General features: G+C 39.0%; 1 protein-coding gene across 1 annotated transcript in view; it reads left to right on the forward strand.

Annotated features, from left to right (window-relative positions):
- COL4A1 (collagen type IV alpha 1 chain) overlaps nucleotides 1-17253 on the forward strand; it is a 112393-nt gene that overhangs the window by 39858 nt on the left and 55282 nt on the right. The window contains exon 2 of the mRNA XM_042868500.1: nucleotides 4839-4892. Coding sequence (XP_042724434.1) covers nucleotides 4839-4892 — 54 coding nt within the window. The remainder of the gene's footprint in view (nucleotides 1-4838; nucleotides 4893-17253) is intronic.

Consider the following 17253-nt stretch of genomic DNA (forward strand, 5'->3'; position numbering starts at 1 on the left):
AAGGCAGGAGATTTAGCTGTCACTTAGAACTACCTGTGTGACAGGGACATCCCATGAGCGTAACCAAAATTGGTGTTTGAACTGGGAATTGGTATCGGAATTCAGTCCAGATTGGAATATGAACAAAAGCAGCACAGGGTGCAAAATCTTCACAATTCTCAGAAAACGTGACCAGTTTAAGTATGTCTAAACAGAAAATATTATTTCATAATTAATGAATTATGAGATGAAATCCTAAGCATTTTTTACTTGCTGAAGCATTTCAGCTATGAATTAGAATTTTCATATCAGTGCTGATCTCATTGGTTACCTGTTTACAAGCTTTTCAGTCACTTGAAGAGCATCGTATTCCCTGGAATGAGATTTTCAACATCATCTGTCTTAAGTAAACAGTGAGAATATTATCAGATTTTCCTTATGCCTGTGTTCTACAGTGTAAGATTTGAGCTAGAGTGAAGCCTATGCAGTCTTGCTTGAGCTAGTAGGAAACCTGGCAGCTGAAACTCAGCCAAAGAAGGCTGATTGATGCTGTGGGAAGGTGAACCACATTATGTCTCGAAAAATACACTTCTGTCAGAGAGGTGAGTGCCCAGGAACTGGCTCTGACTGGTGTTCTTTTGGTGCTATCTGTGGTTTCCAGAAATGGTGCATTTCCAAATATGGCCGCTGTCTCCCTCGCAGGCTGCTAATCTGGCTGTTTGTATTGTTCCTGTATGTGTTCCAATGGCTCTCAACTGCCAGGAAAGTAGCTGGACGTGGAAAAACAGAGCAGAATGCAGAAGTCTGTAGCTGAGGTTTGACAGATGTGCTAGAAGCTGAACTGCAAAGCAGTTTCTTCCATCAGCAGCCTTTTCAGCATGTCACTGGGGCTGAGCACCCTGAGGCCTGGGATTCGTGGCCTGTGTGGGCTGGCTTGGGAGATCCATTCATCAGCAGCACGCTTTTAGGACTTTTTGTTAATAAATGAATTGCTCTCTTGTAGGCAAATATTTGGTCTGCATAGCACACTCATTTGTGTGATGTTAAAGGGACATAATCTTTTTTTCTTGTTTGATACTGACTTGCTAGCATGATTCACTAAACTTATCAGTTGCAGACAGTCTGGGAGAAAGAAACAGAACGGAAATGCTTGTCACAAAATGAAGCAATTCATTCTGCTAAATTGAGCTTCTGCTTCTGGGCTGATGTTTCGTGGGAGGAGGAAGAAAAATGCATGCCACCAAATATATAACAGGCTGGCCAGCAATGTGAGGGAGCTGTGGCTGCTTGAAAGCTGCAAACTTGACTGTACGGAGGTGAAGTATCATGGTACATCTGGCGAGGGTCATCGTATTAATCTGTAGCTGGTTCCTATGCAAGTGATAAAGAGCTTTCCTCTTCAGAGTCTCCTCCCATGTTGCGCTTCCTGCATAGCACCATTCCTTCTCTGTTTTTGCACTTGGAGGACAGCAGAGATTGTTTGAGATCCATGCAGTTCCTGGAAAATACGCTGTTTCAGAGAGAATATCTAGGAGATAGAACAAAGCTATGTATCTCATCTTTAGGCTTGTATGATGGGAAATCATAATCTAAGTTCTTCATTTCCTAAGATTTATTTAAAATCAGAACAATTTAAAGTAAGCAATAATTTGCATAGTTTCAGCTCACATTAAGGTGATTGTAATTTTTTCATCAGGATAAAGTTTCCCATTGAGGACTCTGATTCCCTATGTACATCTTTTTCTCTCGGTTTTCCCCCTTGTTCACGTACATAGCCCATACTACTTTCTGCCTGTCTCTCCTACTTGTTCATCTAAGGTGTGATTCATCTACGTGGAAAGCAAACATCCAAAATAGAATCACAGAATCATAGAATCATAGAATCACCAAGGTTGGAAAAGACCTAAAAGATCACCCAGTCCAACCGTTCACCTATTCCCAATAGCTCCTACTAAACCATGTCCCTCAACACAACATCCAGTCTTTCCTTGAACACCCCCAGGCTCGGTGACTCCACCACCTCCCTGGGCAGTCCATTCCAGTGCCTGACCACCCTTTCCGAAAAGTAATAGATTAGATGAATCTCAGCCCAGAATTGCCTGTTTCTTGCCATTGAATAAAGGGTGACTGCAGTGAAGTGATATGGATGTTTGTACAGGCGCTAGGTCAGATGAACAAAAATCTTAATTCCTGTACCTGTTGTAACCATCTTCCTCTCTCCAAATTTCCCACCTCATTACTTAAATGACACTTTGACCTCCTTAAAGTGACCTTTGATCCATAAGCTTTTTCCAGTCTGGCCTTCTCATCTTCCCCAAAGACCGAGAGAAAAAAGCTCAGACTTCTTCCTAGCATACGCATAGCCTTATCACATCCTTCAGATTTAAAAATAGGTTTTCATAGCTGCAGATAATGTTATCCAGTAGAGGCTGTCATTGTTGGCCGATCGTCCATCCGCTTACAAATGTTGCAGCCAGAAACAGTAGGAGGTGATGCAGCTATAAAACAAACAGAAAGTATTAGTAATACAGGTGGTCTGCTTTGGCATAGCAGGCCACAGCTCTTGTCTGCAAAACGGCATCTTATGCAGCTGTGCTGCCTGATGCTTCATACCTTCTTACCTTCCTTGCCTTTGGTTATTCTAAACTAAGGCTTAAGAAACAGGAAAAACAGAACATAATAGCATCTGTTTTGGAAGTACAAAAGGAGATGTGAAAGCACAAGTCCATTCTTCTGGCCGTGCCAGATTTTAGAACAAAACCCAACTGAAAATAAATAGCAACATACCTTTTTCTAAAAGGGGGTATGTTAAATAACAGGCTTAAGGAAATATGAGGGGATTAACTTGAAAACAGATGTTTATAATGATTCAATGACGTGTTTTAATTACATTCCCAGATGCAATTAAAACAGACTTCTGAATTTAAGGGATGTGTTGATAAAACTGATAACATTCTACATGATGCTGGAGGAGGAAGTATGAGCTTCAGGCATGCGCCCTCCAGCTGTGATCTCATCAGGTCTGAAAAGCTAGAAGAGGCTGTACTTGTTCAGTTCTTGAAACAGGAGTTTCAAGTGTTTTTTTTAGGCAAAGTGAAGTTTCTAGTGTAAGAAGTGAAGCTGATTATTCAGAGGGTACCATTTTTCTCTCCTGGTCAGTATTGAGTTGGCATTGTAGCATGTGTTGGTGTTTTTTTCAGGTCTAATTCTCTTTCTGTAGCATAATGTAAGAAGAAAAAAAAAAATGTTTTTGCTTTGTGTGAATGTGGAGAAAGCTTGACATCAAACAACAAAATCAGTGTCTCTACTTATAAAAAAATAAGATCTCATCAAAAGCAACAGTTGCTTCAGGTGTTGTTGTTTTAGTTTTATTGGACAGTCTTAAGTAATTCCTTTTGCAGCATTAAAGCCCATGTTCACTTTGATTCTTTGGTTTAAAATAAAATATACTTAAAAAGTGTTAATGTATTATTTAGCTTCCCTGAGTGATGTTGTCTTTTAGTTTCTATTGAGTTTTCCAAATTCAAAACAGTAGCATTTGCTTTGGCTTCTCAGCTGCACTGATGTCTCCATGGATTGTGGAGCCTATAGATTTGGAGGAGTGGGTGCTTGGAATCCTTGATGAAACCTCATTCCAGAGAAGTGCTGCCCATGAATGCTCTGAGATAATGGCCTGTTGTGGCTGGTAAAGGACCTTGTGTGCATTGGTGGATTATTCAGAGATTTGCTTGTTTGCCTCCGAGTTTTTTTCTGAGAGGTATGATAATTAACAAGAGCGATGGACTTACCTGAGTTAGTTATAAGTGTCTTCATGGAGGCAGTGAGGAGGAGAAGGGAGGAGTAGCCTACATGCACTTGAGTATTCAGGAACACTATGAAACCATAAGCTTTTTCTTGATCATCAGTTAATCTGACTTCTCTCATCTGTTTTCTGATTTCATGTTCTGCAAAGAAAATGAGAGGCTCTTCATGATGAAGTGATAAATACCTCAATACTTTGATTGCTGCTGACTGTTACCCAGGAAGTAATCATTGCCTGTCCAGTAGACATTAACAATTGTCTCCACGTCTCGTAAGAGGAGTAGCTTGCCCTCTTGGAGACTGGTTTGGTTTGATTTTGTAAAATACTTACAGATCTACTTGTTTAAATACTTTACTGTAGTAATTATGACAGTATTTTAATTTCCTTGCAAAACAGTTATCAGGAGACTGCTAATTACTGATTAAAAACATTGAGAAGATCAGTATTGAGAAACTTCATGGTAAAGATCTGGAGAGTGTTGAGTAGACAATATTTTGTGTCTACAAAAAAGAAACATAGACAGTATTCTTCATGTCTGCTGTTTTTCTTCTTAAATCCAGAAGTCATTAAATGCTGTTTTACCATCCCTTTCTTCTCAAAGCAATGGCACGTATTCATAGAGGTTAAATATTATGTAGAATGCAAGCCATATATTAATGATCTGGTACTAAAGAGATGCTTCTAAGAAGGGATTGATTATATTTTTAAAATATCTGTTGGGCTTTGAATGTATAAATATTGAATAGATGGAAGGTCATGTTTTGAATTGTCTTTCATATTGCTATATGGAGAATGCTTGTGTATAATGATGAATTTTGTTTAAAATGGTAGCCAAAAATACAATAATTTTGAAGTAATGTAGTGTTACAATGTTACAAAATCATCTTTTACTGGACTGGGACTGAGAATGTACATCTGTATAAGGATAACAAAGCATTGCATGGGCTGAAGTGGGCATTCCCTGTGCTGTCTTACCCTGCTGACATTCCTGACATGTTTTGGTAGGTTCTGTTACCTAGGTCAGATGATTAATCCCTGCTTTCTGTTTTATTTTCAGGGTTGTTCTTCTAGTTGTGGAAAATGTGACTGCAGTGGAGTAAAAGGACAAAAGGTGAGTATATCAGCTGTCTCTACTTCATTTTCTCTCTCACTTGAACTACATGGTGTATAATCTATTGATTTCAGTGGAAGCTTGCACCATCATAGGGCATTTCCAATACCAAGTCCTTCAAGGAGGGTTTTCAAAATGCAGCCATCTCAGTACCAGCAGTGCCAGAGGGCTGAAGGGATAGGGATGGGAAATAGCATAATGCCATCACTGTATGCTGAAGCCCCCATGGCTTGCCCATGCCCTCCCCATGTCCCCACTGAATGGGACACTAGCCCATCAGCCTCTTCCTTCCCATGCCTCACCTGCAGATTCCTCAGAAGGCAGCGCAGATCTTGACTTGATATCCTGACCACCTCTGGAACAGACATGAGCACCTCCATTCAGAAATGCTCCCCTTCAGTTCTTTTCAGGAAAGGCTGTAATACATCATAAGCAACGTATGCTGACTAGGGTTAACCCCAGGAGGCAATGACCTACAATAGCAAGAAGGAGGTCAATAATAAACTCAAATATAGCAAAATGTTTCAGTTCAGGAAAAAAAATCTTAATTTTTTTTTTACAGACCCTTGCAAATCCATTCCCATTCAACTGTCCAAATTAGTTCCATGTATGGAAGAAAAAAAAAAAGCATATTAAAGGATTCTTGTGAAGCAATAGCAGTGAAGGAAAAATCCAGTGTACTTAAACATTCCATGAATTCTCTCTGCAAATTACCCACTTTGTAAATACTGTAGACACTGAATCACTCTCCTTATCTCTTTCAATTTTGCTGTAGAGATTTTAATCTACACTATCTTTGGTTGTGCATGCACACATACTGTATATGTACTACAATTATAAATGAGTGTAAACTAAAGGCTTTTTCGTCCAGTGGGATCATTTTTCAAGGTAAGTTGTTCAGATCACCCAATAAAATAGTCTGAAGAGTGTTTTGTTTTTGTTTTTTTTTTTAAATTATTGTTTGTTTACTTAAAAAAAAAAATACAGCTAGTCTTCTGCATTTTCTCACATGTGATAGCAACATACTTACAGATTAGGATATTAAGAATGCTTGTTGGTGGTTGTTGTTTAATGCTTTCCAAAACAGAGGAATGTAAATAGCTTAACTGGAGATTGAAGCAAAGATAATTTTATGTGTAGCAAAACATAGATTAATTTGTGAGAAAGATGAAAAGTGCCTATTTCCAAAACATCTTTGAGGTGGAGTTTCATTTTTTAATGACAGAGTTAGTATCTGTGTAATAAAAGTCAGCTGTCTATTAAAAACAAATAAAGCAAAGATTTGTAAAAGGTCTGGAAATCAGAATTTTTCCCTTGATATCTTGATCTTATTTTTCAGTTGTGAGTGCAAATGAATCATTGTAGAGCAAGATGAATACTGTGTTGTAACTCGCTTGTTGAAAGCCATTATTTTCAGTTCATGGCACATGCCAGCATCTTGTAACTAGATCATTTTAAAAAATGATAGTTTGGGGAAAGAAAATCTTGTAAAACTTACGCTTCATTTATTTAAGGCTTTGGACCTGACTTAGCTAGAGCTTCCCTTTCTGACATTTCCTATTTGCAGTTTAGAGTCTGAGTCCTATTTCTCAAAGAAAAACAAGCTCCTGCCTGATACAACCAGAGCCAAAACTACCTCAACTTAATGTAGATCATTTAAAAATGTAGGAGAGGTAATAATATCAGTATGTAGCAACAGAAGTCATTGTAAATTCAAAATTTCATGCTCTTTACCAAGAGAATGATGAGGTGCTGGAGCAGGCTGCTCCAAGAGGTTGTGGATGCTCCGTCCCTAGAGGTGTTCAAGGCCAGGTTGGATGGGGCCCTGGGCAACCTAGTCTGATATGGAGGTTGTTGGCCCTGCATGCAGCAGAGGGGTTGGAGCTTGATGATCCTTGAGGTCCCTTCCAACCCAAGCCATTCTATGCCTTGTTCAGCAAGTCTTACGCAGCACTTTTTGAGTCCCGTCACAAACTTTTCTATTTTAAACGTGTATTGTGAAATATTGACATGCTTTCAAACCTTAAATTTAAATAATTCAATTACTGACTTTTGAGACCTTTGAACAAGTGAATGAATAGTTATGCCTAGAAGACTATGCTCAAGAAAAGCATTTTAAACTATTTTGGAATACATTTAAAAATAACTTAATTCAGATCAATATCTATCAATGCTTGTTCATTATATTAACCCTATGAGACTTTCAAATGTGTACTTGGCTGTTTGAGCAGAAAACTGAGTTTTTGCTTAAAACATGTCCCCAAGCTTTAGTCAAACTTTTTTTTATATCTGGTGCCTGTGCAGAACAAGAACAGACTGCTACTCAGTCCCAGGCCCAAAAAAGAGAAGTTGGTCAGGGAAAGCAAGAGAAGCATTCTCCCCAATTGCCTTGAAACGGTCTCTCCAAACAGCACATTTGGATTTGAAACATGACTCTTAAAAACGGTTCCCATTGATGTTCACAGTATTCAAGGCATCTGTTACTTCAGAGATCCATTTGCAGATCATTTGATTGGAGAAAAACTATTGAGAAGGGCTGCTCCAGGCCAGGATCCAGGCTATGATAGGGCTGCCATTCTAAGCATGTTCTTTCTGGTACCCAAGAATATGTTGGAAAACATCTGCTTTTCACTCCTCACGTAGCCTCCTGTGTGGGAAGTACATAACCATTCTGCCCAGCACCATGCTCAGCCAACATGTTGCCTGTGCTGGAAGCCCTTTTGATCTGGCTCCTATGTTATGCAGAAGTGCATAAATACTGAAAGGCCCTTTCCAATCCACCCACACTCTTTAGCACTGTAACCACAGTATTTTACTGCCATGGGAGCCGCAGCAGCTGCGGAAGTGGGTACTGGGTTTACCCTTTAATGCCTTAATTATTAACATCTGGAGGTAAATTTCTTACCATAGTGTGGGAAGAAGTTGCAGGCCCTAGGATCTGTGGTTGGGGAGTGTAGGATAATTAACATATATTTGGTGAAATAATCTTATTAATGATCTCACCAGAAAAAGTGCTGAAAATAGTATTTGACTAAAAAGCTGTGGAATGCCCAAAGAGTATTTCTTAACAGCATTACGGACATGGAAGAGTGAGTTATACTGCAGTGTTACTGTCTTCCATTTGAGAATCTTTTTATCAATAAGACCATTTGGATGACCATTTTCAATGTGTTCTCTCATTAGACTGTTTCCATGAGAATTGCATTTGCATGCCAAACGCCTTTGAGATGACTCATACTTTATCAAGGGCGTGTAATCGATGAAGTCTAAGGTTTTTCATCCCTTTCAGAAAATCTGAGAAAGTGAGTGTAATTGCAGCAGATGGTTCTTATCCTATAAAGCCTTTATTATTACACTGAGCATCAAACTGTTATTTTAAGCTATATAAAGTCAAGCATCTAGTATCTGCAGAACAGAAGGTGCAGAAATTCTAGAATAACATAGTGTTACTAAAATAATGAAGTAATAAATAATACTTTACTCTTCTCCATTTAATAGATTAGCTTGAAACATCTTCATTTGTCTCCTCTTGCACTTTTTATTTGTCTGTCTACATTATAACTGACTGTTCTTTCTAACCTCACTGAAGTGTGAGATCCATTTAAACTGATTACACTCCTCAGTGCTCGCCTACTTTTTACTGGGTCACTCAGAATCAGGCAGAAGACATATTTTCTCTTTTATCCATCTAGATTTTGAGAACAATTTCAAGCAGCTGTGAAGATAAGAAATGCTAGCCATTAACATGTAAAGAAAAAGCAGGTTAAGCATTTAATTGCTACTTTAAACAAAGTTTGCTTAGACCAGAATAGAATTCCTCTGAGTTTTTTTCAAGAATGTTAATTCCCTCATTCGTGACCATTTACATTTGTTGGCACTTTTTTCCTGCCTAATTCAGAGAATGTGCATGTTCTATTATATGTACACAAATTACTTCTCTGTTTCTCTCGATGAGGTTATCATCCCTGCATGGGTTGCAGAAATGCGCACTCTGACTTTGCTTCATCCCTTTCAGGTCTGGAAGTCAGGCAGATGTCTTAGACAGGTGGGCAGTGATGGCAGCAACTCTGTATCCTCCCAGTTCAAAGCCGCAGTGACTGGGCTTTTCTCTCCTGTAGCCATGTTGTACAGTCTAGAAAGTCACCCATACTTTTGCTATCTGCAGATGGTTGGGCTTTTTTATTTACTATGGATATTGAAAAGCTAACTGTGTCCAGTTGACTGAATTTCTGTGTTTTTATTTTATTTTATTTTATTATTATCAATATTAAGGCCACCCAGACTGGGAGGGCCTTCAAGGCTTTTCCTTCTGTCTTAGGTAGCAAAAGATAGAGAAAAAATATCTGTGGTATTAATTAGTTAAAACAATGCAGAGGTCCCTACTGGAGAGAAAGTCAGGCTGTCAGTGGGCAGATAGTTAACAGTTCTGTAGTTAATAGTTCTGATAGTTAATAGCTTATAGTTAATAGTTCTGGGTTTCCTTTACAAAATAGCACATGGCAGCAGGTCCATTCCTTTAGTGCAGCAAGTTGGAAGTCAAATATCTGTACTTTTCATATTGAACCTATTTTAACAGCATGAAGACTTTTTTTTTTTTTTTTTTTTTTTTTTTTTTTTTTTAATCAAGGCTTGGTCTTTTTAAACTTGTAATTGTTTCCTTGGTACTGTCTCTTGTAAATGTTTGGTATTTGGTTTTAATTACTTTCTCTGTAGTTTTGCTCAGTATTTCTGCCTAGTAGCTGCTGTTGGAATGTACCTCACTGACAGCATCTGCTCATGCCTGAGTTGGAAAGACCGTGAATTGAGGACACTAAGGAAAGCAAAGCTGAATTATACATCCTGCAAAGGGCCATCCAGTTGACAAGAAGGATGAAAGGCAATGTTTGAGGAAAGAATGCAGTCTGGAAAAGACTAATATATTGCTTGAAATTGTCTAATAATTGTTGAAAAGGGGAAATTGAAAGACTATAACAAGATAAGCAAAAATATTGTTCAGTTCCAGATCTGATACTCTTCAAGGAGACTTGTAGTTCAGAAATATTTCTGAAAATCAGGTCATTGTCCCAGTGTTTGTGTCAATTCTGCAGTGCTAGTAGTGTATTTTTATTTATTTACCCTTTCTCGGAGAAAAATAATCAGAGAAAAGCATCTATGTTTCATAAAGAGAACAAATGAACAAAGCTCCTATTCTTGGGAAGAACAAGATGTCAGAAGGCTAAATAATATTGAGTGAGTTATAGGAAGTATTGAAAGTTTTCCACAGTCTCTCAATTGGCAGGCCAAACTTTTAAGTGACATTTGAAATCATTCGATTTTCATACTTGGAAATTGTCAGTGGAAGCATTTGTCCATTTGCCCAAGTGGAACTGAATTTCTCTGGCAAAGTTTTCTATGTTGAGGTATATAGTGGACTCAGTAGAGTAGATATCTGAAATGAACACAAACTAGCTGATTACCCGATTAATTTATATCTCTGGAAAGAGTGCAGTAAAGCGAATATTCCAGTACCACTGTGTGGTGGGGTGTGCTCATACTTTGTTTTCAGAGATGAGTTCAAAAGGTTTTCACATGGTTGTATTTCAGCTGACATAACTTTTTCAACATCTGTTGCCAGATGCATATTTTTGCTTGTAAAGAGATTATTATAACAATCTCAGGCATTTAATCATGGAAGAAAACATGCTCTATAGCTTCACAGTGTTTGATTTTACATTTGTACAACTGCTGTTACTGTATGTCTTTATTCTGGTTCCTTAAAGGATTACCGGATGTTATTTTCATCTGAATCATATAAGCTTCCTATGAAGTCAGTGAAGTTTCCCAACTGAGACATTAATGTAAGATCAGAGAACACCTATAAAATCCACGCTTCTCTGAAAGAAGAGCCACCCAGTGCCTCAGCAATAGCCAAATACCATTTGGAATCATCTCAACTTGTAACTGTTGTCTGTGCCAACAGAGTCATGTTCCCTGTGTCTAAAGACTACACAGTGGCTATAACAATTTTGAATCAACATGCAGTTGTTTTGGAAACCGGTCACACATGACTACACCTGCAGTCTGCTTCTGCTTAGTGTGTGTTCTTCTTACTGCCTGTAACACAAACACCCCATCCTGATGACTGCATTCTGTGGGCCTGGGACTGCATATGCCTGGGGAGCAACATTACCTACATTTTGTAATTTACCTCTCAGGATTCTTCAAATTATTCTTCCATTCAATTTAAATTGTGTTTGCTGGGGATCTCAGACCAAGCCAGCTATTTTAATTGACGGTTCTGTGACACTTCTTCAACAGAAGAGTTTAATGATGCTTGATGTATTTAACAATCTGTCTCTGCCTGCATTTTCTCTGTAGCAGTATTGACTGCATGCAATCTTGTATATGCATGTAATTGTTACCAGGGAACCACAGTAATATGGTAATCTCTGTAAGTCACTTTCTGGTCTTCCTGGCTAAGAGCAGAAAGTGGTTTGGGGTTTGGTTTTGTGGTTTATTTTTATCTCCTGTTGGTGGTAGTTAATTGTTTGGTTCTATTAGCTCAGCTAACCTCCTACTTCAGACTGTAGATTTATGTTTTCAGTGAGAGGTCATCATAATTCAGATTAGTCACTGAAAAGAGCCAGCCACGTGGTGTTGGCTTTCCAAAAAGGAAATGTAAATTGCCTTAAAGTTTGGATTTTATTAAGAAAGGGGATAAAGCCAAATTTCATACAGAATTCTCAAACCTACTTCCAACAGGAGCAATAGCAAAAACAAATATGTAACCATATATGTTTTGAGGGAGACAGAGCAGGAAGAACCATCATGAATGTGGGATTTCCAAAGAGGAAGTTTAAAGTAGCTGCTAAAAAAGTGATAGTAAAGTAATTTATCACTCAAGCAAATTCCTAGCCAGCTGGAGAACATCTTTAGTTTAACCACAGAAGAAGCCTTGTGCCACAGAAAGAGCAGCTGAGAACAGCTGAGAAAGCATTTTCAAGAGATGCTGAAGAGATGTCCATTTTCTTTCAGGTGTGGGTCACACCTGAGAAAGTTCAAGGAGCAAGAAGTAAACTCAGTCATAGAGAAAGCAGGAAAGAAAGTTAACCTAAATGATGATAGTAATTATTAGAGTTCAGACAGGGGGAAAGCAACTTAGATTCTTGCCTGGAAAATCATATTTTTATTCCTTGAAATATTTCAAGAGTAAGTAGAATGGCAAAATGTACCCATAAATTTTGTTGCTCTTAAAGAAAGCATGTGACAACTTCCACTGGAGTTCAGCTGGAACATTTTTAAATGTTTTGATAGGCCAACAAAAATAATTCTCACTGAGGTTTGTGTCAGAGATCACTGCACACAGCTAAAGTAAATACTGAGTTGAGTGAGTGAGCGAGCACAGACACTGGCATCACACTGAATGTCTTCTTGATCTTCTCTCATTTGACACAGTTACTGACTTTTAACTGATACAACAAGAATAGCTTGTGGCTAGTTCACAGAATATGAAAAGCTTTGGTGCTTTTGAGAACCCTTGATTTTGTTGGAACAGTTTGATCAACTGCCAAGCAAAGCCTGAAAGACTGCAGAACTGCTGAACAAGTGGGTGTAAGGAGCAGTAATGGGGAGGGATGGTAGGGAAGGAGGGGAGTCTGAAGTGTGCTCTGATGCTAAAATCAGAACTTATGGGAAAAAAAATAAAAGAATACCAAAGGCTTGTATAGGATAGCAGCGAACAGAGAAGTCAGTGTTGTCCAGAAGTGCTGCTGCCAGCTGTATGCAGCACCATTAATGAGATTTGCATGCAAGTACGAATCTGCGACTCAGATTTCTTGTCTGTTTGATATGGGTACAGAAGTTGGGAGTATAACAAGAACACATGCAGCCTTGTAAAGCTCATGCAAAGGCAATCCTTTAGGATATTCTAAATATTAAAATATTCCAAGTATTAAATTTACACATGTCCCTCAACTGTGAGTTGTACTCAGCCAAAACTTTTTACCACAGAAAAAAAATGAAAAAGGACAGTGCCCAGAAAAGCGAGACTTTCCAAAGCTAGGTAAGGTACAAACCTTTGGTTGCAAAATTTTCTTTGAGCACTGCCTGTCACTGGCTACAATTGGATTTGAGGAAGGAGCAGAGAATATCATCATCAGTGTGAGTGGTATCAAAGGAGAAGAGCTGATCTGCCTGATGGATCCACCTGAGTCTCAGCCTCAAACCATCTCTCACTAGGACAGAGCCCCATTCAAGGCTGTGTCTCTTTCCTGTGAGCTCCTCTGGGTGGCAGTCATATACCACAGATTTTTGTGTATCCAGCCATCCTGTTTTATGCAGCTTTCTCTTTTTGTCAGGCACCTAAGCAGTAATCCAACTTCTGGTCAGTGTTTGCTGACAAGGAACTACTGAGTAATTATTCTCATATCCTACACAGCCTCAAAATGAGGAAATGATCTGTTTTCCATTATTGGTGGGTTTTGCATCTTTCGTAGCTTAATTGGCTTAGATTGAATTATTCTGAAGGTGCTACAGAAATTACACTGTGGTATCTGTTCTCTAATACTTCTCACTGAGTCAGGAGACTATAGATTAAATTGAAGAAACACTGATGGACACTTTTGAGGCATGGTGTTATCTGCCTTATCTGGGTATTTCATGATTAAAAAATGAGAAGCCAGAATATTTCCTTTGGCTTTTTTTGGAAGGATTTTTTAATTCTCTGCAACTTTTTAAATGTTTAAAACTTTTGAAATGCCATTTCAGACCTAACTGAAAAAGCAGCTAAAATAGTGCTGTCTAGAATAGCACTGTCTGTCATGTACTCCTTAAGATACGAGCTACTTCATTATGAGAACTTTATTGCAGTCTGTACTGTCTAGGACCAGCTGCCCATGTTTTTACTATTTATGGAAGAGATTATTTTTGTAAATATGTCCATAAAAAAAAATTGGCAAGAGAATAAAACTTGCATGTAACGTCACAGGTTTAGGATGTGAACAAAAATAAATGAGAAAAACCTGAAAAGTTTAAGATCTTTTTTTTTTTTTTTTTTTTTTTCTGCTGTTTCATCTTTGAATGCGAGCCTTTAAACAATGCCAAATGCAAACAAGTGCTAAATAATTTTCACTAATGAAGAAGGAAGGGTGGGGAGCATTTTTACCCCTTATTTTTTTGGACCCTCAGCACTGGAAGTGACTTAACACAATATGCAATAAAACAAAGGAAGAGTTACTCAGACCTAATGAGTTCAACAGATGATTAGAAGGGGTGGGAAACACAGCACCCTTTCGACTCAACCTGTCTCCAGGTGATAGAATTTCCTTTTCTTTTTTTTTCCTTTTTTTTTTTTTTTTTTTTTTTTCTACAGATGCATTTGTCCATCTACATCCTCTTCTCTCATGGCTCTTTGAGGTTGTTCTGTTCCCCAGGGTGGCTCTGAGTCTGGTCTGATTGAGAAAAAAAAAAATAAAAATGTTTGGAAATAAGCCATGCACACCTTTGATGAAAGGTTTGCGTGACTTCCTCCTGAAACATCATGAGATGTGCTTTTTAGAGAAATCAAGGAAAGTTTAAACATAAAGACAGTGAACCACTTAGTTTGATGTAAAACGCCCAAGCATTGTGCAGACAGACCTTTATGATCAGTGAATGAAGCTCACATGCTGTCTGTTGGTTTCTGCTCTCTGCTAGTCTTACCTTCATACTTCTGTCCTTTCATGCTCTCCATTATACTTGGAGATAAACTACTCCTGGCTTGTAAAATGGTCACATTAGGGGTTATGCATGTTTTCTTTCATGAGTAAGTGCAATGATTCTTTCCCTCCTTTTTTATTGAAGACAAATCTAAGTGGTAGTTTGCTGTAAATAAAAATCCCTTCCTTCTGAACATCCTTCCTACTTCTGTATCTGCAACACTCATTGCACTGGAGTCGAATACAGTGCAAAATATACAATGGCAAAATACATGCAAATGCAAAGAATCATTGAGAGTTTAAGTTTTAAGAGTGTGTTTGGCTCAGTGAGTCCTAGAAAGTGAAATTTAGGTACCTTTGTTGAAAAAAATAAAAAGTGCAGCATTTGGAAAATGAGGAATAACTTTGTGATGAGCAAGAAGAAGAATGACAAGAAGCAGGCAAATTAAGTAGGGAGGAGCCATTATTAGAGCTAATTGAACAGAACTTGTAAGGTGGTGATGGACAACCAATTGCTTGACATTAGTTAAATAGAAGCTGAAGTTGTAGCCATGGCTTCCAAATATTAATTTATCTTCACTCAGCTTATTTTATTTCTTCTTCAGCTACTAAAACAAATTCAGACATACCACGTACCCACCCACTTACTTGCATACATACTAAGCACATCAGTACTGATACGTAGAGGAAAGGATGCATGCAGATTGTTATTTCTGGTTTTATACTCTCGGGAAGCACTTAGCAGCTTCTTGAGGAATGCTCCTTGCAGCCTTGGGGTGACACTGAGATATGCTTCCTGCGTATATATGCTCCTGTATTTGGAAGGCAATGAGAGTGACCCTCCTGTATCTTTGTGTATACAAGTCTGCATGATATTAGGCTTTGTACCATAAGTGAATGCTTTTCAGTATTTCCATCCCTAAAAGCAGAGTGAGTGCTGAAGGAGTATGATGGGTGAAGGGAGGGGCCCAAGAGAGAAGATGGCAGATCCAGCATTGCGATAGACAGGGCATGACTGCTGGATGCTGTTTGCCAACAGCTACTGGGATAGGGTAGCTCTTCGCATTTGTATCTGCGTGTAGTGTAGAGCAACCTTGGCAATGCCTGCAGTTGTGAAGGGGACTCAGCCAACCCGCAGCCAGCCCAACTGGGGAACTGTGCAGGTGATGTAAAACTGTTGTGGCTGCTCCTGCTCTTAGTCACGCCAAAAATGCTGGATTTGTGTCTCTATGTGAGTGATTTTTCTCAGTTTCCTCCTGGCAGTGCAAGAATCCGGATTTTGCTGACTCTCCCTCCTTCCTCCCCTCCTCTCTTTCCCTTCTACTGTCAGCCCCAAAACTTTTGGGACAGTCAAGATATTTACAGAGCTCCTACACAGATTCTTCACATGTCTTTGCAGTTATGTTTCTGTAATTAATTCCTTGTTACTTGTATGGCTCCAGAATTGTATAGCTATAGCGCAGATAGATATTAGCACTGAAGAATGCACAGTGGGAATTCTGTAATGCTAAGCATCCTTAGTGCATTTAAGGACTCCTGTGCTGTGAGCATATAGCACTAACTCTGTTTGAATGATATCCACTTCACAGTTCCAATGAAATACTGAAAATGTTAAGTGCAGCTGAGGACAAACAGCTGATGCTTAATGTACATGTGATTTTAATCCTGCAAGATATTTGGGACTGGTGCTCCCTCTGGTGGTTAAAAGTACTATTTTAGTAAAGGATTGACTTCCTCACCACTGTTTCTCCACTAAATCAACTCTGAGCCAATTATGGTTCTGTAAAACAAGTTTAAAAGAGTGTGGAGAAAAACACAGTCAAGAGTGCTACTTGGATCCCACAATAGTGTTTCCCACTGTGTAGTGTAATTATGGGCCTGACACCTCAAAGCCAATTCCTTTGAGTGCTCACAGTTATATCAGCTGAAGGAGCAAATACAGAGCTGATATTCACCTCTCATGTGGTTTGGGTTAGTCTGTCTAGAAACCTGTAGGTCACTGTAAGGCTGTTGTGCATTCCTGTTGATTTTCCAAGGTCACTCTGGAGCACAGAGGTGTGATGAGAGCTTCAGGCTGCATCTGTTTTTTGTTGTTGTTTTTGTTAACAGTTGCATCTAGAACTCATACTAGTCTCTATCAAAAGCAACGTTTGAGAGTATTTCTAGCATCAGACTGAGAAAAGAAAAAAAAAAGGAAGAATGCTGAGATGTCAGGCCCTTTTTCTCTCTTTTTGGAAAAGCACATCGCCAGTCTCATTTGAAAATGTTACGTTTCTTTGCTGTCTGTGTGCTTGGTAGTGTTTCAGTTCAATGAATATGAGCTTTGGAAAATGGAATGTGTATGTTTATGAGAGAGGAAGCTTGAGCTTTGAACGGATGTTGGGTTCAGCATTGACACTGGACTGGAAATGGCTGTCCTGCACGTTCAAGCATTTGTTGGCCCTGAGCTCAGTTCCTCTTGCAACAGAGGCACAGCTGAGGAGCTCTAGTAGATGAACTCCATCCAGCCTCACCATGCCAATGTGAGAAGCTGCTGCTGTAGCCTCACTGCCTTGTGTGGCTGCATCCTCCCATGAGCTCTGGCAGCTGCCCGGCTGCCTGATGAGTTTCTCAGCTTACTGAGGCCAAAGCAAGCTTACCCACCAAGGTAAAGTGAGGGCATTTAGTGAGTTGATGTGGCGCAGTGA

The sequence above is a fragment of the Lagopus leucura genome, unplaced genomic scaffold (assembly GCF_019238085.1).
Source record: "Lagopus leucura isolate 7727_CA_CO unplaced genomic scaffold, USGS_WTPT01 Super-Scaffold_100001, whole genome shotgun sequence".
Classification (NCBI taxonomy): Eukaryota; Metazoa; Chordata; class Aves; order Galliformes; family Phasianidae; genus Lagopus; species Lagopus leucura.